The 24,439-nt window shown below is 49.0% G+C and overlaps 1 protein-coding gene across 2 annotated transcripts; it reads left to right on the forward strand.

Moving 5' to 3' along the window:
• Nucleotides 1–471: 471 nt before the first annotated feature.
• TBX21 (T-box transcription factor 21) lies at nucleotides 472–15,277 on the forward strand. Of its 2 annotated transcripts, none has more exons than XM_030923820.1 (6): nucleotides 472–1,237; nucleotides 11,793–11,947; nucleotides 12,255–12,397; nucleotides 13,375–13,533; nucleotides 13,662–13,723; nucleotides 13,928–15,277. In XM_030923820.1, the coding sequence occupies exons 1-6, from the start codon at nucleotides 747–749 to the stop codon at nucleotides 14,544–14,546; spliced, it is 1,629 nt and encodes a 542-aa protein (XP_030779680.1). In that variant the 5' UTR covers nucleotides 472–746; the 3' UTR covers nucleotides 14,547–15,277. The 2 variants fall into 2 exon arrangements, with proteins under 2 accessions (XP_030779680.1, XP_010377663.1); XM_010379361.2 differs by having other exon boundaries at nucleotides 475–1,237; nucleotides 12,255–12,376.
• The last annotated feature ends 9,162 nt before the right edge of the window (nucleotides 15,278–24,439 follow it).

The raw sequence follows: 24,439 nt of genomic DNA on the forward strand, positions 1-24,439 counted from the left end.
GTGGACCTCTGGTGAGGAGAAAGAGGGCAACCCGAAACGTCACTTAGCACAGAGTCTGGGCACACGGTAGGTATCAATAAAGATCAGTTGAATGTTCATGGTCAAAGTTGCTTCTAGTGTGCCCGTGTCCCGAGCCTCTGAGTGCTAAGAGAAGGCCCAGAGAGTCCCATTTGGGCCGTCTCGGAAGGCTTCCTGTAGGAGAGGGCTTTTGAACTGAGCCTTCAAAGCTGGGCTGAATTTCCTCAAGGGTCCAGAAGAGAGCCACGGCCTGGTGTGTCAGGCAGCGGAGTTGACGCTCCCAGAAAGCAAGGTCTTCGAACTACAGGGTGAGCGCGCACGGGCTCTCGCTTGTCTCCACCGTGGGGGGCCCTGCAGTCCTCCCTAAGAGCGTAGAATTTGCCTAGTATTAGCCACGAGAGGGCGGGGTGGGGCGAGGCGGAGCAGGGCCGAGGTGGCTGAGTGGGGGGAGCCGGAGAGCTTCATAAAGCCACAGCAAAGCGCCGCGACTCTAGTGACAGCGGCCCGCTGGAGAGGAAGCCTGAGAGCTGCCGCGCGCCTGCCGCACGCGGGCGCAGAAGCCAGGCGTCAGAGCCCGGGCTCCGGTGGGGTCCCCCACCTGGCCCTCGGAGCCCCTGCCCCCTGCCCCCTGCCCCCTCTCCATCCCGGCCCACGCGACCCTCTCGCCTGCTTCCGCGCGCGGAGGGGCGGGTCCTCGACGGCTGCGGGAAGGTGCCAGCCCGCCCCGGATGGGCATCGTGGAGCTGGGCTGCGGAGACATGCTGACGGGCACCGAGCCGATGCCGGCGAGCGACGAGGGCCGGGAGCCTGGCGCCGACCCGCAGCACCGCTACTTCTACCCGGAGCCAGGCGCTCAGGACGCCCCCGAGCGTCGCGGGGGCGGCAGCCTGGGGTCACCCTACCCGGGGGGCGCCTTGGTGCCCGCCCCGCCGAGCCGCTTCCTTGGAGCCTACGCCTACCCGCCGCGGCCCCAGGCGGCCGGCTTCCCCGGCGCGGGCGAGTCATTCCCGCCGCCCGCGGGCGCCGAGGGCTACCAGCCGGGCGAGAGCTACGCCGCCCCGGACCCGCGCGCCGGGCTCTACCCGGGGCAGCGTGAGGACTACGCGCTACCCGCGGGGCTGGAGGTGTCGGGGAAACTGAGAGTCGCGCTCAACAACCACCTGTTGTGGTCCAAGTTTAATCAGCACCAGACAGAGATGATCATCACCAAGCAGGGACGGTGAGTGCGGCGCGCCGGCCTGCGGGGCCTCTGTGCCCCCGCCCGGAACAAGAACCTCTACTCTGTTTTTCTGGCTCGACAGTGCTTCTGACTCCGTGTCCCTCACGGCTTTGGCTTCAGTGTAAGGAGACAGGGGAGTGGGGTTGTAGAAAGGACAGGGAAAGCTCCGGAGGGCGTCTGTGCCCAGGCTGTTGCACCAACAGCCAGAGGACTCACAAGGGAGACGGGTGATTACGGAGCAGTGAGAAGTCACCTTGATTTAGGGTAAGGGTGACTGTGGCTTCACCCAGAGTTGGTGTGCGCCCCTGCCCCACTATCTACTGGAGAGGAGTCGCAGCGGGCAGTGAAAGCCTGTGTTCTGCGCGGACGGGACGCCTGGGCTTCCTGTGTGGGAAACTGGAGGGGAAGGGAACCCCTTATCTCCCGGGTTCCCTGCGTCCACCTCCCCGGCTCCTTTGCTACTGGTGTGCTCAGGTCAGCTTTAGTAGTGGTGGTGGCGGCGGTGGTGGTAGAGTGTGTGTGTGTGTGTGTGTGTGTGTGTAGGGGGTGAGATTGGGATTTGGTGACATGGAGAAGCAGTCGCCAAGTTTCCTTTCCGGTCTTACTTTGAGATCGTATGTCTGGTGTGTGTGTGTGTGTGTGTGTGTGTGTGTGTGTGTGTGTGTGTGTGTGTGTATGTGTGTGTGTGTGTGTATGGGGATGGGGGGGATTGGCGGTAAAGCTTGTAGGGGGCACAGATCCCTTCCAGGCACAAATGCCCATGGGCCTGGGCAGATGAAGCTCACCCAGGGGTCCAGCCTGGTGGCCAGCCCCGCACTGCACCCTTTGAGGCTGGTCCAGTGAAAACCTTCCCCACACTCCTGTCCAGATATTCACTGGTTCAACCTGGGGAAGTGGGGAAGGGGAGTCTTATGGCTCCATGGCTCGGGGTCCCTGAGCCCTGTGCGTGATGGGGAGAGTTTGGGGCTGAGGGTGCTGCTTCCGGATAGAGCCTCCTGCACGAGGAAAGAAACAGAAACCTGCAACTTGGGTGGTGTTTGTTTAGTAAGCAACCCCGGAGGGGCTGTGTCTGATGTGGGCTGTGTGCACCCACCCTTCCCAGGGGGGCCCATGTGAGCAGGGGACCGGTGAGGACCAGTGTGGAGGGGCTGTTGTCATTGGTGGACCTGGGACACTGGGTCTGAGGTCCAGGAGGTGTGGATACCAAATGTGTGGCTTGGGGTGGAGGGGAGAGGGAGAAGGCCATGTTGGGCACCAGGGGTTGGTATTCGATCTGGGCATTGCTGGAACATTTTTCCATCCAGATGATTTTTGTGGGGTAGCCTGGGACTGAGGAACCTGTTGCCAGCCACAATGGGCTTCAAGTTGCTGAGCTGTTCCACTTTCCCTGGGATGAACCCAGGAAAGTTAGCATGTTCTTTGATGGCTCAGCCTTCATCTCCTAAGCCTTCTGATAATTCCTCTCTGCTCCCCCCAACCCTAGTCACCCTTTGGGTGTACCCAGACACAGCCCAAGCTTTTGGTCCCAATGTGTCTGAATTGGAAGGGACCCAGAAGATCCTGTCCCTCTCACTGCACAGACAGGGAAACAGGCCCAGAGAGAGCAAGAGACTGTTCCAAGGTCACACAACACACTCATTGCAGGCAGAGCTGGCACTAGAGCCCAGATGGTATTTGCCTGGCTTTCTTTCTCTGGCCCCCTACGGCCACCAGTAAAAACAGCCACCCACGCTCTGCGAAGGCCCCAATGCATTCAGAGTGCTTTCACTTCCATTATTTCACTGTGCATTAGGTAGGCCAAGCAGTCTCCCCATTTTACCGTTGAGGTCACTGAGTTGCAGGGACAGCTAGTGGCTTGCAGTCCATCACACAGCAGACCAGAAGTGGGGCCTCTTAACCTTCCACTCTGTTGTGTGGTCAGGCGGCCTTCCCACCCTTGCTGGGCCCTTGCTGGGGTCTCCCCATAGCCTCTGCCAGGCCTCTGCCTCCCACGGCCAGTCTTGAGGGTTGGGATGGATGGAGCATCAGCCAGCACTTTAGGGAGTTAGCCAGTGCTAGGGGGCTGCCTCTCTGCCTATAGAGCCAGCTTCAGGGAGGCTGTAGAGCACTCCAGGGAGGCACTTGAGGGGATGATTCTCAAAGTGTGTATCGCCATCTCTACTACCATGGCCTCCTTTCCTTGGTGTTCCTGCTGAGTAATTCTCATTTGACAAGTTTTTTTGTCCCCCTTTTAGATACATACACTTACATTTGTTTATGATGAAAAATTCCACTACATACAAACATGGACAGAAAAATGTAACAGACTTCCATCACCCAGCTTCCACAGCTGTCAATATGGGTCCAATCTTGTTTCTGCATCCTCACTTCACTTTTTCTGTCTGCAACTATATTAGTAATATAGTAATTACTAAGTACATTCTAGATATTATTTTGTCTCTGCACCTCTAAAAATGGCTTTTTAAATGAATGCAATACCATTAGCAAACCTGAAAAGAATTTCCTAAATATCACCAAGCTTCTCTGATTGCTTCACAAATGTGTGTGTGTATTTTACAATCCTCACACTTTTTGCTCCAATCTGAGGGGCCACTTTGGGCAACGCAGGGTCCCTGTTGAAGGAAGCAGTGGCTCCTCACTGTTTCTTTTGGTGCTTTTTCTTGGATCAGGCTTCAGAGGCCCCACGCTGCCATGGAGGGGACAGAGGACACACCAACCCAATTCAGTCCCACCAGCCCAAGATGACCTCCGTACCGTCTCAGCCTGGGCTCCTGAGATCTGGGAAGTCAGTGGCCATTTCCTCTCGAAACAGGCTTTTGGGCTCATAGCACAGCTTCCTTTCTGTCCTCCTGCTTTCGTGGGCTGGCCTATCCCTCCGTGGGTTCCAGTGACCCACCAGTCATACCACATCACCCATGACCTTCTTCCTTTTTGAAAAGTTCTCCCACCCCAGGCCCACCTACAGCCCCGCGGCTTTGTGCCTTGAGCTGACTCACACCGTCCCGGATTCTTCCTCTCCCACCCACCCTGGATCTATCCCTCGGTATTGATCAGCACCAGTGGCACGCTCTTCCCAATGGGCAGAAATGGGGCGGGGCACAGGTGGTGATTCCTGGGGCCGGAGATTGATCAAGGCAGCTCAGATGGGACAGAGAGAGGGGAATTGAGAACAAAGCAATGGATTGGCCCAGTGGGAGACTTTGGTGTCTACGTTTGTGTCTGGAGATTTGGGGCAGCCTGATAATGCCCCATACAGGCTTGTGCGAGTGTTTCCGTGTGGCAGTGTGTGTGTGTAGTGAATGTGTTGGCGAGTATATAATAGTTGATGGTAGACATTCTCAGTAGAGGAAGAGAGAGGCCTGTGTCTCTGTGGGTGTGTGGGTGTGTATTAATTGCTGGCAATCCCCACTTTTCTGGGTGTGATGGGTTGATTATTATAATTAAGATAACTTTGGGTAGCTGTGTTGTGTTAAGCTCAATTTGCATTTGGATTTGTGCATGTGAAGATAGAGGTTGGTAAAACAACAATTTCAGTCCCACACTATCCTTGCTATCCTCACAGTCATTACAATTTTTTTCTTGTCTCCACATTCCAAACTCCAAGAACTTTAATTTTTTTTATTTGTAATATTTTTCATGGGCCAGGAAGTGGACCTGGACCTCCCACATAGATAACTTTAGTTAATAACTTTTTGCATCTTTTTTTTTTTTTTTTTGAGATGGATTCTCACTCTGTCCCCCAGGCTGGCGTGCAGTGGCACGATCTCAGCTCACTGCAACCTGCGCCTCCCAGGTTCAAGCAATTCTCCTGCCTCAGGCTCCCGAGTAGCTGGGATTACAGGCATGAGCCACCATGACCAGCTGATTTTTGTATTTTTAGTAGAGACAGGGTTTCGCCATGTTGGCCAGGCTGGTCCCAAACTCCTGACTTCAAGTGATCCCCGCCACAGCCTCTCAAAGTGCTGGGATTACAGGTGTGAGCCACCGCACCTGGCCCAACTTTTCAGATCTTAAACTGTTTTTTTATTTTATTTTTTATGGAGACAGAATCTTACTATGTTGCTCAGGCTGGTTTCGAATCCCTGATCTCAAGCAATCCTCCCGCCTCAGCCCCCCAAAGTGCTGGGATTACAGGTGTGAGCCATTGTGCCCAGCTAAAAAGAAATTGTTTTAGGCTTAAGCATGCTTAACTGGTTTCATTTCTCTTGGGGCAAGTGAAAACAACTTTAATTAATTAATTAATTAATTAATTTTGAGACGGAGTCTCACTCTGTCACCCAAGCTGGAGTGCACTGGCCAGATCTCAGCTCACTGCAAGCTCCTTCTCCCGGGTTCATGCCATTCTCCTGCCTCAGCCTCCCGAGTAGCTGGGACTACAGGCGCCCGCCACCTCACCTGGCTAGTTTTTTGTATTTTTTAGTAGAGACGGGGTTTCACCGTGTTAGCCAGGATGGTCTGGATCTCCTGACCTTGTGATCCGCCCGCCTCGGCCTCCCAAAGTGCTGGGATTACAGGCTTGAGCCACTGCGCCCGGCCAATTAATTTATTTTTTAATGAGACAGGATCTTGCTCTGTCACTTACGCTGGAGTGCAGTGGTGCGATTATGGCTCACTGCAGCCTCGACCTCCTGGGCTCAAGCAATCCTCCCAACCCAGCCTCCTGAGAAGCTGGGACTATAGGCGCATACCACCATGTCCAGCTAATTGTTTCTATTTTTTGTAGAGATGGGGTCTCACTATGTTGCCTAGGCTGCAGCTTTGCTTTTTGTCTGGCTGTTTGCCAGTGGCCATCTGAGTCTATTAAGTGGATCTAGGTTGGTAAGACGAGGAGGTCCCTTGATGCCCGAGCACATTTTGCACTTTGGTAGGTACAACACATTGCCAGAATACCCTCCAAAAAGGTGCTACCAATTGACACCCCACCAATAGTCTGTGAGAGGACCCACTTTCCCACAGCCTCATCAACAGTAGATATTATCACTTTTTTTTTTTTTTTTTTTTTTTGATACAGAGTCTAATTCTGTTGCTCAGGCTGAAGTGCAGTGGCACGATCTCGGCTCACTGCAACCACCGCCTCCCGGATTTAAGTGATTCTCCCGCCTCAGCCTCCCGAGTAGCTGGGATTACAGGCGTGCACCACCACGCCTGGCTAATTTTTGTGTTTTTAATAGAGATGAGGTTTCACCATGTTGCCCAGGCCGGTCTCCTGACCTCAGGTGATCCACCCGCCTCGACCTCCCAAAGTGCTGGGATTACAGGCATGAGCCACCAATCCCAGCCAATATTATCAATTTTTAAACATTCACCAATATGACTGAGAAGAACTATCTATCTCCTTGCTTTTTAAATTTGCACTTAGTTACAGTGAAGCAGAACCTGTGCCAGGAGCTCCGAATCTGGGAGAGATATGACGACCCTGTGAACCATCCCAAGGCTACTCAGTTCTTAAGGCCAGCAGAGGAATTTGGGGTCTTGGACCTTGTCTTATCAGAGTAGGATGGTAAGTGGTTTTTTAGGAAGGCTGAACTTGGCACCAGACCCATCACCACTCTCGGTTCCTTCCCAGCAAAGTGTCATGTAAATCAGGGGCTATTTTAGGATTCCAGCTGGTGGTGATTCTAGACTTTTAGGGAGAAACCAAGATCTCCTTTCTCCTCTCCCTTTTCCCCAGCCTCTTCCTGTGTCTCCTCCATTTCCCTCTACTAGTGATAAAAATAGGATGAGCTGGGCATGGTGGTGAGCACCTGTAACCCCACTCAGGTGACTCGGGAAGCCAAGGCAGGATGGTTACCTGTGCCCAGGCATTTGAGTAGAGTCTGGGCAGCATAGCAAGACTCCATCTCTTAAAAAAAAAATCAGTATGGGCTGGGCATAGTGGCTCACCCCTGTAATCCCAGCACTTTGGGAGGTCGAGACGGGTGGATCACCTGAGATCAGGAGTTCGAGACCAGCTTGGTCAACATGGTGAAACCTCGTCTCTACTAAAAGTACAAAACAGCATGGTGGCAGGCGCCTGTAGTCTCAGCTACTCGGGAGGCTGAGGCAGGAGAATGGCGTGAACCTTGGAGACAGAGCTTGCAGTGAGCCAAGATCGCGCTACTGCACATCAGCCTGGGCAACAGAGCAAGACTCTGTCTCAAAAAAAAAAAAAATTAGCCAAGCACAGTGTTGGCGCCTGCAATAAAGGAGAATTGCTTGAACCTGCAAGGCAGAGGTTGCAGTGAGCCGAGATCACACCACTGCACTCCAGCCGGGGGGACAGAGCAAGACTCTATCTAAAAAAAAATTTAAAAAAAGAAAGAAAAAAATTAATATGAAGAAATGGGGACCACAGACCACAGCATGCAGTCTGCAGTCAGAAGACCTCACCTCTGCTCTTCCACCAAGGACTGTCACCAAACCTCTCGGTGCATCAGTTTCTTCAAATATAAAATTGGAAATAACTTTTTTTTTTTTTTTTTGAGACAGAGTCTCGCTCTGTCGCCCAGGCTGGAGTGCAGTGGCCGGATCTCAGCTCACTGCAAGCTCCACCTCCTGGGTTCACGCCATTCTCCTGCCTCAGCCTCCTGAGTGGCTGGGACTACAGGCGCCCGCCACCTCGCCCGGCTAGTTTTTTTTTTTTTGTATTTTTTAGTAGAGACAGGGTTTCACCGTGTTAGCCAGGATGGTCTCGATCTGCTGACCTCGTGATCCGCCCGTCTCGGCCTCCCAAAGTGCTGGGATTACAGGCTTGAGCCACCGCGCCCGGCCGGAAATAACATTTTATGGGTTTTTTTTTTTTTTTTTTTTTTTGAGACCGAGTCTCACACTGTTGCCCAGGCTGGAGTGCAGTGGTGCCATCTCGGCTGACTGCAACCTTCACCTCCCAGGTTCAAGCGATTCTCCTTGCCTCAGCCTCCAAAGTAGCTGGGACTACAGGTGCACGCCACCACGCCTGGCTAATTTTTTTTGTATTTTCAGTAGAGACGGGGTTTCACTATGTTGGCCAGGCTGGTCTTGAACTCCTGAGCTCAGGCCATCCGCCCTCCTCAGCCTCCCAAAGTGCTGGGATTACACGTGTGAGCCAAAGTGCCGGGGAGTCTTGCTGTCACCCAGGCTGGAGTGCAGTGGCACGATTTCGGCTCACTGTATCAAATTTTTTTTTTTTTTTTTTTTTTTTTTTTTTTTTTTTTTTTTTGAGACGGAGTCTCGCTCTATCGCCCAGGCTGGAGTGCAGTGGCCGGATCTCAGCTCACTGCAAGCTCTGCCTCCCAGGTTTATGCCATTCTCCTGCCTCAGCCTCCCGAGTAGCTGGGACTATAGGCGCCCGCCACCTCGCCCGGCTAGTTTTTTGTATTTTTTAGTAGAGACGGGGTTTCACGGTGTTAGCCAGGATGGTCTCGATCTCCTGCCCTCGTGATCCACCCGTCTCGGCCTCCCAAAGTGCTGGGATTACAGGCTTGAGCCACCGCGCCCGGCCTGCATCAAATTTTTTAACAGCTTTCAGAGAAAAGATGGACAGCAGTTAGACTCTCCATTTACATGTGAAGAAACTGAGATTTGGGCCAGGAGCAGTGGCCCACGTCTATAATCCCAGCACTTTGGAAAGCTGAGGTGGGTGGATCACTTGAGGTCAGGAGTTTGAGACCAGCCTGGCCAATGTGAAACTCCATCTCTACAAAAACACAAAAATTAGCCAGGCGTAGTGTCACATGCCTGTAGCCCCAGCTCTTGGGAGGCTGAGGCAGGAGAATCACTTGAACCTGGAAGGTGGAGGTTGGAGTGAGCTGAGATCGCGCCACTGCACTCCAGCCTGGGTGACATAACAAAACTCCATTTCAAAAAGAAACTGAGATTTGGTTTGAGAATTAACTTCTCCAGGGCCATAGGGTAGTAATCTTTTTTTTCTCAACTCAGGAAAGCCAGGGGAAGACAGGCGTGTGATAGCACACTTCTAGGACACCTTCCCAAGGTTGTTAGGGAAGTTGTCCTGGGGACCTCTGGGGATTAGAAATCCCTCAAAAAGAGTTCCCTGGAGCCCTCCCTCCTCCAGGTTTCCTGACTCACTGATAGGCCCCTTTTTCCCCATCCTTCAGGGCTTCTCATGAGAGGAGGCGAAAGTGTGTGGAAATGAAAAGTAATTCTGATGAGGATTAGCTTCTGCCAGTCTGAAAACTGCTCTTCCTGCTTGTGTTCGAAGAGAAAGACTAAGCCACTGGAGCTGGTGATGGAACCGGTACTGGTGGAGGTGGTGGTTATAGTTACGGTGCTGGTGCTGGTGGCTGTGATGGTGGGGATGGTGGCTGTAGTGGTGGTGCCCGTGCTGCTGCTGGTGGCTGTGATGGTGAAGGTGGTGGCTGTAGTGGTGGTGCCCGTGCTGCTGTTGGTGGCTGTGATGGTGAAGGTGGTGGCTGTAGTGGTGGTGCCCGTGCTGCTGTTGGTGGCTGTGATGGTGAAGGTGGTGGCTGTAGTGGTGGTGCCCGTGCTGGTGCTGGTGGCTGTGATGGTGAAGGTGGTGGCTGTAGTGGTGGTGCCCGTGCTGCTGCTGGTGGCTGTGATGGTGAAGGTGGTGGCTGTAGTGATGGTGCTGGTGTTGGTGGCTGTGATGGTGAAGGTGGTGGCTATAGTGGTGGTTGTAGTTACGGTGCTGGTGCTGGTGGCTGTAATGGTGAAGGTGGTGGCTGTAGTGGTGGTGCCCGTGCTGGTGCTGGTGGCTGTGATGGTGAAGGTGGTGGCTGTAGTGGTGGTGCCCCTGCTGCTGCTGGTGGCTGTGATGGTGAAGGTGGTGGCTGTAGTTATGGTGCTGCTGCTGGTGGCTGTGATGGTGAAGGTGGTGGCTGTAGTTATGGTGCTGCTGCTGGTGGCTGTGATGGTGAAGGTGGTGGCTGTAGTTATGGTGCTGCTGCTGGTGGCTGTGATGGTGAAGGTGGTGGCTGTAGTTATGGTGCTGCTGCTGGTGGCTGTGATGGTGAAGGTGGTGGCTATAGTGGTGGTGCCCGTGCTGGTGCTGGTGGCTGTGATGGTGAAGGTGCTGGCTGTAGTTATGGTGCTGGTGGCTGTGATGGTGAAGGTGGTGGCTATAGTGGTGGTGCCCGTGCTGGTGCTGGTGGCTGTGATGGTGAAGGTGGTGGCTGTAGTGGTGCTGCCTGTGCTGGTGGAGACCGTGGTTATCATGATGGTAGTTGCGATGGTGGAGGGGCGGTTATAGTGACGGTGGCTGTGATAGTGGTGATGGGTGGTTACGGTGCTGCTGGTGGTGATGATGCTGGTTGCAGCGGTGGTGGTGATAGGGGTAGTGAAGGTATTAGTGGTGGAGATGGTGACGGTAGAAGAGTGCTTCTTTTCTGAATCTGTTACTCTGGCACGATCACAGAATCATACAGCATCCCACCCCCTAACTTCCTCTACTTTTCCTGGAAACAAGGACTTTGAGCATGAGCCCTGTGTTCAATAGAGCCTTCTTTCAGGTGGATGGGAAGCTCCCTATTCAACCAGGATGTGTGCAACTTCTCTGAAGGCTGAGGGTAGGCCATACCGCAGGCGGCAGACCCAGCAGCATGGGAGAGGGAGGGCCTGTGAGTGGGTGTCATGGGGCTGGGAGTGTGTTAGCCCTGTGAGAGCCACAGCAGAGAGGGTGGGTGGGGAACTGAGGCATGAGGACCTTCCAGGAACTGCCTGTGGGGAGCTAGCTGGTGCCCTCTCCTAGGAAGCAGCTAAGGTTAGAGACAAGGGTGTGCAGGTAGATGTCGAGCAACTGACTGTCCTAAAGAACATTTTAAAAGGCTCTGATTTGTAGTGTTTGCTGATCCCTGTGGTGTAAATACTCCTGCTATGGATGATTTCAAGCGACTTATGTGAGTCATTGAACACAGAGCTGGGAAGAGACGCACAGTGCACTGTGATTTAGTACCTCCTTCATGCAGCTGTGATAGATGGAAGTAACCTCAACAGCACAGACAATAGTAAAATGTCGTAAAATAACTGGGCAGTGATGATTTTTGAGTTTTTATTACTTTGATTTTTTTTTTTTTATTTTTTTTTGAGATGGAGTCTTGCTCTTGTTGTCCGGGCTGGAGTGCAGTGGCGCGATCTCAGCTCACTGTAACCTCTGCCTTCTGGGTTCAAGCCATTCTCCTGCCTCAGCCTCCTGAGTAGCTAGGATTATAGGCACCTGCCGCCACACCCAGCTAATTTTTTTTTTTTTTTTTTTTTTTTTGTACTTTTTAGTAGAGACAGGCTTTTGCCATGTTGGCCAGGCTGGTCTCAAACTCTTGACCTCAAGTGATCCGCCCACCTCGGCCTCCCAAAGTGCTGGGATTACAGGCATGAGCCACTGCACCCGGCCTACTTTGACTGTTAATATAATGTCTTGAATTGCAAGTTTATATAATTTAATTTTTAATTATGGCTGTGTTTAACCACTGGCTGGCAAACTCCCTAAACACCTTCTAGCTGGTTCTTGTAAGTGGGAGGAAGCCGGCTACAGCACACCACTGATGCCTGGGCACTGTTGCAGGGGGGACTGGCTGTCGAGCTGGAGCTGATGGGTGCTGGGGGGTTTCTCTCTTCTCTCCAGGCGGATGTTCCCATTCCTGTCATTTACGGTGGCTGGGCTGGAGCCCACTAGCCACTACAGGATGTTTGTGGACGTGGTCTTGGTGGACCAGCACCACTGGCGGTACCAGAGCGGCAAGTGGGTGCAGTGTGGAAAGGCCGAGGGCAGCATGCCAGGTGCGCGACCCCTGGGAGCGGAGGGCTCTGTTTCACTGGGACTGGGCGCCCCCTGGCGGGCCCCTCAAGCCCCTACCCCTAATTCCTAGACCTTTAATCCCCCTCCCACTCCATCCCAAGCCATTGCATCCCATCTCTTTCTGGCTTCCTGCTTTGCTCTAGCCTATCCTCTGTTGAGTCCTCTGCCCTTCCCTGCCTGGTCCTCTCCCTGCGTCCTTCCTTACGTCCCTCTTGGGACAGGCAAAGCCCTACATCACCAGGATTCTGTCCTGGGGGGCTGCATGTCAAAGAGGTGAACTGTCCACAGGAAACCGCCTGTACGTCCACCCAGATTCCCCCAACACGGGAGCACACTGGATGCGCCAGGAAGTTTCATTTGGGAAACTAAAGCTCACAAACAACAAGGGGGCGTCCAACAATGTGACCCAGGTAGGACCTGCTCTTCAAAAGGTAGGCTCGCCCTGCTCCCCACCCTGGATCTGAGACCTCCAAGGCCACAAGGGTCCTGGGGGGCCAGTTTGGTTCATTTTTTCTTCCTTCCTAATGGAAGGAAGGTTCGTTTTTCTTCTGTCCTAAAGGAAGGGTCATTTTTCTTCCTTCCTAAACTCTGGCTGTTTCTCACCCACCTTGGGAGGAAGATGAGATGGGATGAAGCTGAATCTTGGACAGGGGTCATATTCGGACCACACAGGCCAACCCAGCCTCAGGGTTTCTTCACCAAATCATGGGTTGCCATTTTGCTCTGGCACCATGAAAGGCACAGAGTTTGTCCCTGTGGCCCCAGGGAATAGATGCCGAGTTTCTCTAGGTTGAACAATCCTGTTAAAAGTGCCCTTGCTGGCTGGGTGCGGTGGCTCATGCCCATAATCCCAGCACTTTGGGAGGCTGAGGCGGGTGGATCACAAGGTCAGAAGTTCAAGACCAGCCTGGCCAAGATGATGAAACCCCGTCTCTACTAAAAATACAAAATTTAGCCAAGTGTGGTGGTGGGCACCTATAATCCCAGCTACTCAGGAAGCTGAGGCAGGAGAATTGCTTGAACCCGGGAGGAAGAGGTTGCAGTGAGCTGAGACCATGCCACTGCACTCCAGCCTAGGTGACAGAGAGAGGCTCCATGTCAAAAAAAAAAAAAAAAGAGAAAAGAAAAAAAGTGCCCTTGCCCTAAAAGCCCTGTTTGTGCTGATACCTTGGTCTCAATTGACATCTGGACGTAGAAGAGGGGGCAAGAGACTAGAATTGGTGCCCCAAAGAGTCCGGACACTGGAGTTGGAAAGCTTGGGGGAAGTTACATGGTGGTACAGCAGGGGAATGGACAGGATGACCTCAGGGTGTTTGCTAGCCTCATGTGGGGCCAGCTGTTGGTGGGGGTGATGGGATCCTTGAAGTCCCTCCTCCCCACCCCTACAACCATCTCGCTCTGTCTACAGATGATTGTGCTCCAGTCCCTCCATAAGTACCAGCCCCGGCTACATATCGTTGAGGTGAATGACGGAGAACCAGAGGCAGCCTGCAATGCTTCCAACACGCATATCTTTACTTTCCAAGAAACCCAGTTCATTGCCGTGACTGCCTACCAGAATGCTGAGGTGAGGGCTGCCTGAGCCCCAGTGGGGAGGAGGGCAGAGTGGGGCCCACCGTCTTCCTTGGGAGGGATTTGGAAAGTTCCCGAACCCCAGACTCAGGACTCAGGTGACTCCATTTCCCTTCTCTCTAGATTACTCAGCTGAAAATTGATAATAACCCCTTTGCCAAAGGATTCCGGGAGAACTTTGAATCGTAAGTGCTACTGGGTTCAACTCAGCTTTGGTCCCTCCTGAGACACATCCTCTTCCTGCCCCTGATAACAGGAGAGTGGGGGGCAGGTGCTAGAGGTGGGCAGGCCAGGGAAGGAGGGGCAGGGAAGGAATGTGTGAAACAGGTAGGCTCACAGGTGACTGGTTCTGCTTGTGACCCGTTTTCTTGCCTTCTATTTTTTTCTAGCATGTACACATCTGTTGACACCAGCATCCCCTCCCCGCCTGGACCCAACTGTCAATTCCTTGGGGGAGATCACTACTCTCCTCTCCTACCCAACCAGTATCCTGTTCCCAGCTGCTTCTACCCCGACCTTCCTGGCCAGGCAAAGGATGTGGTTCCCCAGCCTTACTGGCTGGGGGCCCCCCGGGACCACAGCTATGAGGCTGAGTTTCGAGCAGTCAGCATGAAGCCTGCATTCCTGCCCTCTGCCCCTGGGCCCACCATGTCCTACTACCGAGGCCAGGAGGTCCTGGCACCTGGAGCTGGCTGGCCTGTGGCCCCCCAGTACCCTCCCAAGATGGGTCCAGCCAGCTGGTTCCGCCCCATGCGGACTCTGCCCATGGAACCCAGCCCTGGAAGCTCAGAGGGACGGGGACCAGAGGACCAGGGTCCCCCCTTGGTGTGGACTGAGATCGCCCCCATCCGGCCGGAATCCAGTGATTCAGGACTGGGCGAAGGAGACTCTAAGAGGAGGCGCGTGTCCCCCTATCCTTCCAGTGGTGACAGCTCCTCCCCTGCTGGGGCCCCTTCTCCCTTTGATAAGGAAGCTGAAGGCCAGTTTTATAACTATTTTCCCAACTGAGAAGATGACACGATGAAAGGAACAGAAACAGTGTTATTAGGCTGGAGGACGCCAACTAATTTGGGAAACAGATGAAGGACTGAGAAGGCCCCCGCTCCCTCTGGCCCTTCTCTGTTTAGTAGTTGGTTGGGGAAGTGGGGCTCAAGAAGGATTTTGGGGTTCACCAGATGCTTCCTGGCCCACGATGAAACCTGAGAGGGGTGTCCCCTTGCCCCATCCTCTGCCCTAACTACAGTCGTTTACCTGGTGCTGCGTCTTGCTCTTGGTTTCCAGGTGGAGAAAAGAAGACGAGAAAGTCTTGGACATGAAGGAGTTTTTTGCATCTAGAGGGGTGGGAGGGGTCAGGTGTGGGACATGGGAGCAGGAGACTCCACTTTCTTCCTTTGTACAGTAACTATCAACCTTTTTGTTGGCATGTGTGTTAATCCCTGATGCAAAAAGAACAAATACACGTATTTTATCACCATCAACGAGCCAGGGTCAGGGAAAGGACTCACCTGACTTTGGGCGGCTGGCCTGGGCTTCCCCTGCTCAAACACAGCGGGGATCAGTGAAAGGGGCTGGAAAGGGGGAAATGGCGCATATCTCAAGAAGCAAGATATTGTTTGTGGTGGTTGTGTGTGGGTGTGTGTTTTTTCTTTTATGGGGGAGGCTATTTATTGTACAGAGAGTGGTGTCTGGATATATTTCTTTTGTCTTCATCGCTTTCTGAAAATAAACATAAAACTGTTGAATGTGCCTGCCTCAGTACCAGCATGGGGGGACATGGATGGGGACTCCATTGGGGGCTGTACCCAAGCTGGTGTACCCAAGGTGTTCTGTTGGCTTTCATTTATGGGGAACCTGCTAAAACCCTGAAATGACTCCAGCTGAGTTACAGCAAGGCCACATATCCTACCTTCAGCACTCAGGGGGATGGTTGATGCTACCTCTTAAAGCATCTTGGGACAGACAGAGAAGCATCCCTTGCCCTGTGCGCACCCTGACCTTGGAAGGAGGGGTGTGAGGGCAAGGCCAAGGGCTGGACTGGGAGCGGAGGTGCAGGGCACTGTGAGGGGGTGGCACTTAATTTCTCTTCGCATTTCTAGCAGCCCTCCACCTTTATCTCTAATAAATTATTTATTTATTAAATAAATAAATAAATAATTAGCCATGTGAAATTACCATTTTTGTATGATATTCCATTATGTGTATGTTTGCTATAATTTACTTATCTATTTTCCTGTTGACAATTTACACATTTTTGTTATGAACAGTTTTTAAAATATTTTTAAATGTATCTTCAGGCACACAAGTACTAAAATTTCTTGAGTCAAGTCTATATCTGCAAATGGTATGTGAATGTACAATTTAACAGGAGAATGCCAAATTACCAATTTACACTCTCACCAATAATGTACAAGATAACATGTTGAGTTTCTTTCTTTGTTTCAGCAGTAGTAAGGTTGAGCCTTTCTTCCTATGTTTTCTAATCACAGGTTTGTAAAATGATTTGTTCATATCTTTCGCTCATATTGCTATTAGGGTATTTGTCTTTTTCTCATTGGTTCTGGTTCTTTATACATTCTCAACTTGATATCAACCATTATTTGGTTATTTATATTGCAATTATCTTCCTCTAGATTATTGTTCCTCTTTTCATTTTCTTTAAAGTGGTTTTCTGATGAAGAAATTTTGTAGTTTTAATGAAGTTAAATTTAACAATTTTACTTTTTTGTTTGTTTGTTTTAAGAGACAGGGTCTTGGCCGGGCGCGGTGGCTCAAGCCTGTAATCCCAGCACTTTGGGAGGCCGAGGCGGGTGGATCACGAGGTCAGGAGATGGAGACCCTCCTGGCTAACACGGTGAAACCCCGTCTCTACTAAAAATACAAAAAACTAGCCGGGCGCGGTGGCGGGCGCCTGTAGTCCCAGCTACTCGGAGGCTGAGGCGGGAGAATGGCGGGAACCCGGGAGGCGGAGCTTGCAGTGAGCCGAGATCGCGCCACTGCACTCCAGCCTGGGCGACACGGCGAGACTCCGTCTCAAAAAAAAAAAAAAAAAAAGAGACAGGGTCTTGTTCCGTCACCCAGGCTAGAGTGCAGTGGTATCATTATAGCTCACTGCAGCCACAAACTCCTGACCTCAAGTGATCCTTCCACTCAGCCTCCCCAGTAGTTAGGACTACAGGCATGTGCCACCATGCCTGGCTAATTTAAAAATTTTTTTTGTAGAGATGAGATCTCGCTGTGTCACCCAAGCTGATCTTGAACTCCTGACCTCAAGTGACCCTCTCGCTTTGACCTCCCAAAGTGTTGATATTACAGTCATGAGCCACCACACCTGGCCAACATTTTATAGTTAGTGCATTTCCTTGTCTCGTTTGAGAAAACTTTTTCTGCTTGAAGGTTAGAAAGATATTCATCTGTATTTTTTTTTTCCATAGAATTTGAAGTTTTGCATTTGACATTTAATTCCTTTTAGTGTATTGTGTGAGGGAAGGATTCATTTTTGTTTTTGTTTTCCAGTTTTTCCTGTTTGTTTTTGTTGAATAGTCTTTCTTTTGCCCATGGAAGTAGTCTCACACACTACTTCTGGTAGAGCAAAGCCCTCTTTTTAACATTTCTTCTTCTGATGTGCCTTGACTATGCCTAGCTCTTTGCCCTTCTATATGCAATATATAATAACTTGGAGATTTTCATAACAACATGACTGAGTTTGTTTTTGTTTTTGTTTTTGAGATAGAGTCTTGCTCTGTCATCCAGGCTAGAGTGCAGTAGTGTGATATCAGCTTACCACAACCTCCGCCTCCCAGGCTCAAGCGATTCTCCTGCCTCAGCCTCCCGAATAGCTGGGACTACAGGCACGCACCACCATGCCTGGCTAATTTTTGTATTATTAATAGAGATGGGGTTTCACCATGTTGGTCAGGCTGGTCTCGAACTCCTGATCTTGTGATCCACCTCAGCCTCCCAAAGTGCTGGGATTACAGGTATAAGCCACCATGCCTGGTCCCTGACTGAGATTTTTATTGAGGTTGCACTAAATCTATTGCTCAATTTGAGAGAAGAGATAACTTTGTGATATTGTCTTTCTATGCATGAACATGGGATATTTCTTCATTTACTTAGGTCATCTTTAAGGTTTTTAGTAAAGTTTTCCAATTTGCAGGTGTAGGACTTTTATATCTTCTGTTAAATTTATTCTTGGGTATTTTTTTTCTCTGTAAAAGCATGTTCTAAAATATATGTTTCCTAGCTGTTTGTTACTGGTTTGCAGAATTACAATTGATTTTTGTATTTTGATCATGAGATCCAGCCGTGTTGCTAAACTTTCTTATTATTTTGGGGGGATTTCCTGTAACTTCTTTAGAGCTTTCTCTGTGGCCAATCATACTATTTCCTTTTTCTTCTTCTTTTTTTTTTTTTTTTGAGATGGAGTCTCTCTCTGTTGCCCAGGCTGGGGTGCAGTGGCGCAATCTTGGCTCACTACAAGCTCCGCCTCCCGGGTTCATGCCATACTCCTGCCTCAGTCTCCCGAGTAGCTGGGACTACAGGCGTCTGCAACCACGCCTGGCTAATTTTTTGAATTTTTAGTAGAGATGGGGTTTCACCATGTTAGCCAGGACGGTCTCAATCTCCTGACCTCATGATCTGCCCGCCTTGGCCTCCCAAAGTGCTGGGATTACAGGCATAAGCCACCGTGCCTGACCCATATTATGTAAAAAAATGAGAGTTTTATTTCCTTGTTTATTTCCTTGTTTCTAATCATTATGCTTCCAGTTTATTTTCCTTATCTTATTCCACTGGTCGTAACCTCAAGTGCTGGTTTTTTGTCTTTTGGGGGATGGTTTGTTTTACCCTTTTTTGACCCCACCTCTGATGGGGTCTCACTCCATCACTCAGGTTGGAGTACAGTGGTGTGATCATAGCTCACTGCAGCATTGAACTTCTGGGTTGAAGTGATGCTTCTGCCTCAGCCTACCAAGTAGCTAGGACTGCAGATGTGCACACTACGAAGTCTAGCTAATGAAAACAAATTTTTTTTTTTTTTTTTTTTTTTTTTTTTTTGTAGAAACAGGGCCTAGTTATATTGCCCAGGCTGCTCTTGAACTCTTGGCCTCAAATGATCCTCCTGCATTGGCCTCCCAAAGCACTGGGATTAGAGGAGTGAGCTGCCATGCTCAGTTCAGTTTTCCCCTATTTATTACACTTTTTTCTTGTACTTGTTTGCATTTCTATAATTTATTTATTTTAGTGGCTTATCTATACATTTTAATAAGTATATTTAATAATAAATGATGTTTTTTCCTCCCTTCGGGTCAGTAAAATAATTTTAGATCACTTTAATTCTGATCTTCCTCCTTCTGGCTTACTGTTCCTCCTTCTGACTTACTAATAAAAACTTACTTCCTTCTTCTGACTTATTGATGATAACTCCTATATTGTCATTTTAGTAACCATTCTAATAACCTTTTTCCATTCATGTTTTTCTCCTCTCAACTTACTCATTTCAGTTTTTTCTTTTATTAACCCCTAAAAATTGGACTCCTTTATTATTTTATTAAGACTATGCTTGTTTGGACTTGCCTTTAACTTACCATTCTTTTTGTTCATTTTCCTTTTTTTGCATTTCCCTTTTTTGGGGGATCATTTACCTACATCTTTAAATCCTTTATAAGTTCTTTTAGAGAAGTTCTCTTTGTAAACTTCCCCTGGGTTTCTTTCTTATAAATGTTTTCATTTCCCCTATTGGTATTGAGTGATTGTTTTGCTGAATACACAATTTGGGGTGAACAGTACTTTTTTTCTTAATTTTTTTTTTTTTTTTTTTTTTTTTTTTTTGAGGCACAGTTGTACTCACTCTGTCATTCAGGTTGAAGTGCAGTGGCACAATCTCGGCTCACTGCAACCTCTGCCTCCCAGGTTCAAGTGATTCTCCTGCCTTGGCCTCCTGAGTAGCTGGGACTACAGGCACCCACCACCATGGCTGGCTAATTTTTTTCTTTCTTTTTTTTTTTTTTTCTTTTTGTATTTTTAGTAGAGACAGTGTTTCATCATGTTGGCCAGGCTGGCATTGAACTTCTGACCTCAGGTGATCTGCTCGCCTCAGCCTCCTGAAGTACTGGGATTACAGGCATGAACCACTGCACCCGGCCTTTTCTTACCATTTTATATGAGTAATTCCACTGTCTTCTGGCTTCATTGTTGTGAGATCTGCTGCTACTCTAATTATCATTCTTTGTTAGGTCATCTGTGTTTTTTTCTCTGCTTTCCAGATCTTCTATTTATATTGACGCCTTAAACATTTGCTATAATGTGAGAAGGCATGATTTTATTTTTCCTTATCATATTTGGAATACACTGTGTTTCATGGATCTTTGCATTCATCATTTTCATGAGCTCTGAAAATTCTCAGTCATCATCTCTTTAAATATTGCTTCTTTCTATTCTCTCCAATTTCACCCTTTAGGACTCCAATTAGATGGATGTCTTTTTTTTTTTTTTTTTTTTTTTTTTTTTTGAGACAAGGTCTGGCTCTGTTGCCCAGGCTGGAGTGCAGTGGCACTTTCTTGGCTCACTGAAACCTCCACCTCCTGGGCTTAAGCCATCCTCCCATCTCAACCTCCTGAGTAGTGGGACTACAGGCATGCACCGCTATATCTAGCTAATTAAAAAACTTTTTTTTTTTTTTTTTTTTTTTTTTTTTTTTTTTAGAGACAGGGTCTCGCTATGTTGCCTAAGTTGTTCTTAAACTCTGGGCTCAAGTGATCCTTCCACCTTGGCTTCCCTAAGTGCTGGGATTACAGGTGTGAACCACATTTATCCTTACAATTGCATTATTTGTTTTTGTAAACATTCTACATCTAGCTATTCTGTATTTTCAACATCTGCGGTCCTTGCAGGGGGTGATGATAGGGTTGTTGTCTAAATCTGTTGTTTCTTCTGATTCTCAATGATAGTAGGTTTGCCTTCTTCCATGCTTGGTGGTCTTCTTTCTTTGTTTATTAAATTTTGCTAAAGGAAATCTTCAAGGAGTCTTTGGTGTATAGGCAATAATACTTCTGAATATTTAACATGTCTTTATTTTATTTACACAGGTGAGTGATAGTTTGACTCCGTATAAAAGGCTAGGTTGAAATCATTTTCTCTCAAAATTATTTTTCTTAAAGACCCATGTGATAGTACTCTCAGATTTTTTTTTTTTTTCGTGAGGTGGAGTCTCAGTCACTCTGTTGCCCAGACAAGAGTGCAGTAGTGCCATCTCGGCTCACTGCAGCCACTGCCTCCTGGGTTCAAGTGATTCTCCTGCCTCAGCCACTGGAGTAGCTGGGATTAGAGGTGTATGCCACCATGCCTGGCTAATTTTTATATTTTTAGTAGAGATGCGGTTTCACCATGCTGGCCAGGCTGGTCTCGAACTCCTGACTTCAAGTGACCCACCTGCCTCGGCCTCCCAGAGTGCTGGGATCACAGGCATGAACCATCGCACCTGCCCTACTTACAGAATTTTTAGAGCATTTTTTTCATTGTCATTTAGTTTTCAGTATCACTCTTTAGAAGTCTGATGCCGGCCGGGCGTGGTGGCTCACGCTTGTAATCCCAGCACTTTGGGAGGCCGAGGTGGGCAGATCACGAGGTCAAGAGATCGAGAGCATCCTGGCTAACACGGTGAAATTCCGTCTCTACTAAAAATACAAAAAATTAACCAGGCATGGTGGCAGGCGCCTGTAGTCCCAGCTACTCAGGAGGCTGAGGCAGGAGAATGGCATGAACCCGGGAGGCGGAACTTGCAGTGAGCCGAGATTGCGCCACTGCACTCTAGCCTAGGCGACAGAGCGAGACTCTGCCTCAAAAAAAAAAAAAAAAAAAAAAAAAAATGTCTAATGCCATTTTGATTCATGATTATTTCTGGTAGGTTTTTAGATCCACTCTTTGTCCTCAGTGTTTTAAACATTCTGTATTATATATCTTGGTCTGAAGCCCTTTTTCTTTTGCTATTCTGGCGTGCCCAATGAGAACTATCAACCCAGAAACGCTGTCCTTCATTCTTAGAAAGTGTCTCTTCCTTGCCAGTGCAGTGGCTTGTGCCTGTAATCCCAGCACTTTGGGACGTTGAGGCGGGCAGATCACTTGAGGTCAGGAGTTCAAGACCAGCCTGGCCAACATGGCAAAACTCCATCTCTACAAAAGTACAAAGATTAGCTGGGTGTGGTGGTGCATGCCTGTAATCCTAGCCACTGGGGAGGCTGAGGCAGGAGAATCGCTTTAACCCAGGAGGCAGAGGTTCCAGTGAGCCAAGATTGCACCATTGCACTCCAGCCTGGGTGACTGAGTGAGACACTGTCTCAAAAAGAAAGAAAATTTCGGCCGGGCGCGGTGGCTCAAGCCTGTAATCCCAGCACTTTGGGAGGCCGAGGCGGGTGGATCACGAGGTCAGGAGATCGAGACCCTCCTGGCTAATACGGTGAAACCCCGTCTCTACTAAAAATACAAAAAACTAGCCGGGTGAGGTGGCGGGCGCCTGTAGTCCCAGCTACTCGGGAGGCTGAGGCGGGAGAATGGCGGGAACCCAGGAGGCGAAGCTTGCAGTGAGCCGAGATCACGCCACTGCACTCCAGCCTGGGTGACAGAGCGAGACTCCTCCTCCTCAAAAAAAAAAAAAAAAAAAAAAAAAAAGAAAGAAAATTTCTCTTCCTTTTTAAAACACATTTTTCATATTTTTAATTTTTTTTAAGAGATGGAGTCTCACTATGTTGGTCAGGTTGGTCTTGAAATCTTGGCCAAAAAATTCTTCAAGCAAGAGTACTTCCTCCCAGAGAGCTGGTTTACTACCACACCACCGGGAGCTGATTATTAGGTTGGAGTCCTCACGATGTTAGTGTGCAGATATATGAGTTCTCCTAAAGAGACTCTTCCAAATTTCTTACCAGCTGACTAGAGAATATTGTAGGAGTGAAATATGAGAAGAGAAATTGAGGGGCTAATTTTTTCTTTTGCAAACTTTCACTTATATTTTCTTCTTCCAGCTTTGCCTCACCCTTCCTAGCCACTGTCTTTGGTATCCCCAAGTCCCATATCTGTTCCTTTCATTTTCTTTAGAATGACACTCTATACTTCTATGTGGTGGTGGCAGTGAAATGGTTATTTTGTTGCTCAGGGTGGGAAGCAGTCATGGGTACCTTGATACATCTGATTTCAGACTTTTAGCCAATCTACCAATTGTCAGTACCATGCCTCAATCCCACCTTCCACTGTGCCAAGTTCTGAGCCTCTTAAGCATTCTTTTGGGGTAAATCAGTTCACTTATTCTTAATCTTGTTTGTAGACATTGTAGGCTGTTAATCATGCACTACTCCTCCATCTGCTTTCTAGCTTCCAAAAACTTGTTGAAATGTATTGTCTGGTTCCCTTTCCTCTGCTATTCTCTTCGCTTCTGTGGTTTCATACATTTGAAAAATTCCTATATTATCATTTTAGTAACCAATATAGAATTTTTTTTTTTGAGACAGAGTCTTGCTCTATCCCCCAGACTAGAGTGCAGTGGTGCGATATCGGCTCACTATAGCCTCCGCCTCCTGAGTTCAAGCGATTCTCCTGCCTCAGCCTCCTAAGTAGCTGGGACTACAGGTGTGCACCACTATGCCTGGCTAATTTTTGTAGTTTTAGCAGAGACAGGGTTTCACCATGTTGGTCAGGCTGGTCTCTAACTCCTGACCTCATCATCTGCCTGTCTCAGCCTCCCAAAGTGCTGGGATTACAGGCATGAACCACTGCCCAAATATACAAATTTTAACCTAAACACTCTTCATCAATTTTGAATGGAAACTGCTACATTTTTTCAAACTTCATGGATTGGCCTTCTTTCTCTATCCCCCACCCCCAAATTTCAGACAAGTGTTCTTCTATTTTGTCTCTGATTACTTCCTATCAAATTAGTATTTATTTTTCAGAGACATCCTTTATTCTTTGACTTGATCTCAACCCTCTGTTTCTCTCCATTTTCTTTTCTTTTCTTTTCTTTTTTTTTTTTTTTTTTGAGACAGGGTCTCACTCCCATTGCCCAGGCTGGGGTGCAGTGGCGCTATCACAGCTCACTGCAGCCTTGACTTCCCGGGCTCAAGTGATTCTCCCACCTCAGCCTCCTAAGTAGCTGGGATTACAGGCACATGCCACCATGCCTAGCTAAATTTTTGTGTTTTTAGTAGAGACAAAGTTTCACCATTTTACCTAGGCTGGTCTCAAATTCCTGGGCTCAAGCAATCTGCCTGCCCACCTTGGCCTCTCTAAATGTTGAGATTACAGGCGTGTGCCACTGCACCTGGCCTTTGTTTCTCTTCCTATTACTTTGTTTTCATTTTTTGACTTTATATTCTGTCCTCTGGGAGAGATTTCCAAAGTTATCTTAGTAGTGGCATATTAACTTGGGGATGGCAGAAGATTAATTTCTAAGGAGAAAGTGATCCAGAAGAATAAATATCTGTACTTATGATTTACATGAATGCCTTTCTTTTTTTTTTTTTTTTTTTTTTTTGAGACGGAGTCTCGCTCTGTGGCCCAGGCTGGAGTGCAGTGGCCGGATCTCAGCTCACTGCAAGCTCCGCCTCCCGGGTTTATGCCATTCTCCTGCCTCAGCCTCCCAAGTAGCTGGGACTACAGGCGCCCGCCACCTCGCCTGGCTAGTTTTTTTGTATTTTTTTAGTAGAGACGGGGTTTCACCGTGTTAGCCAGGATGGTCTCGATCTCCTGACCTCGTGATCCGCCCGTCTCGGCCTCCCAAAGTGCTGGGATTACAGGCTTGAGCCACCGCGCCCGGCCAATTTACATGAATGCCTTTCTGAGTGTCTGTGGTTACAGCTATCCCTTAATATGCCATATTTTGTAAGAGTTTATATGGCAAGAGTTATAAACAGCTG

Source organism: Rhinopithecus roxellana, chromosome 19 (assembly GCF_007565055.1).
Source record: "Rhinopithecus roxellana isolate Shanxi Qingling chromosome 19, ASM756505v1, whole genome shotgun sequence".
NCBI classification, from domain to species: domain Eukaryota; kingdom Metazoa; phylum Chordata; class Mammalia; order Primates; family Cercopithecidae; genus Rhinopithecus; species Rhinopithecus roxellana.

Coding starts and splice junctions, on each gene's coding strand:
- TBX21 (XM_030923820.1), top strand. CDS start 747: ATGGGCATCGTGGAGCTGGGCTGCGGAGACATGCTGACGGGCACCGAG. Junction 11,948..12,254: donor GGCCGAGGGCAGCATGCCAG/GTGCGCGACCCC, acceptor AACTGTCCACAG/GAAACCGCCTGTACGTCCAC. Junction 13,534..13,661: donor CTGCCTACCAGAATGCTGAG/GTGAGGGCTGCC, acceptor CCTTCTCTCTAG/ATTACTCAGCTGAAAATTGA.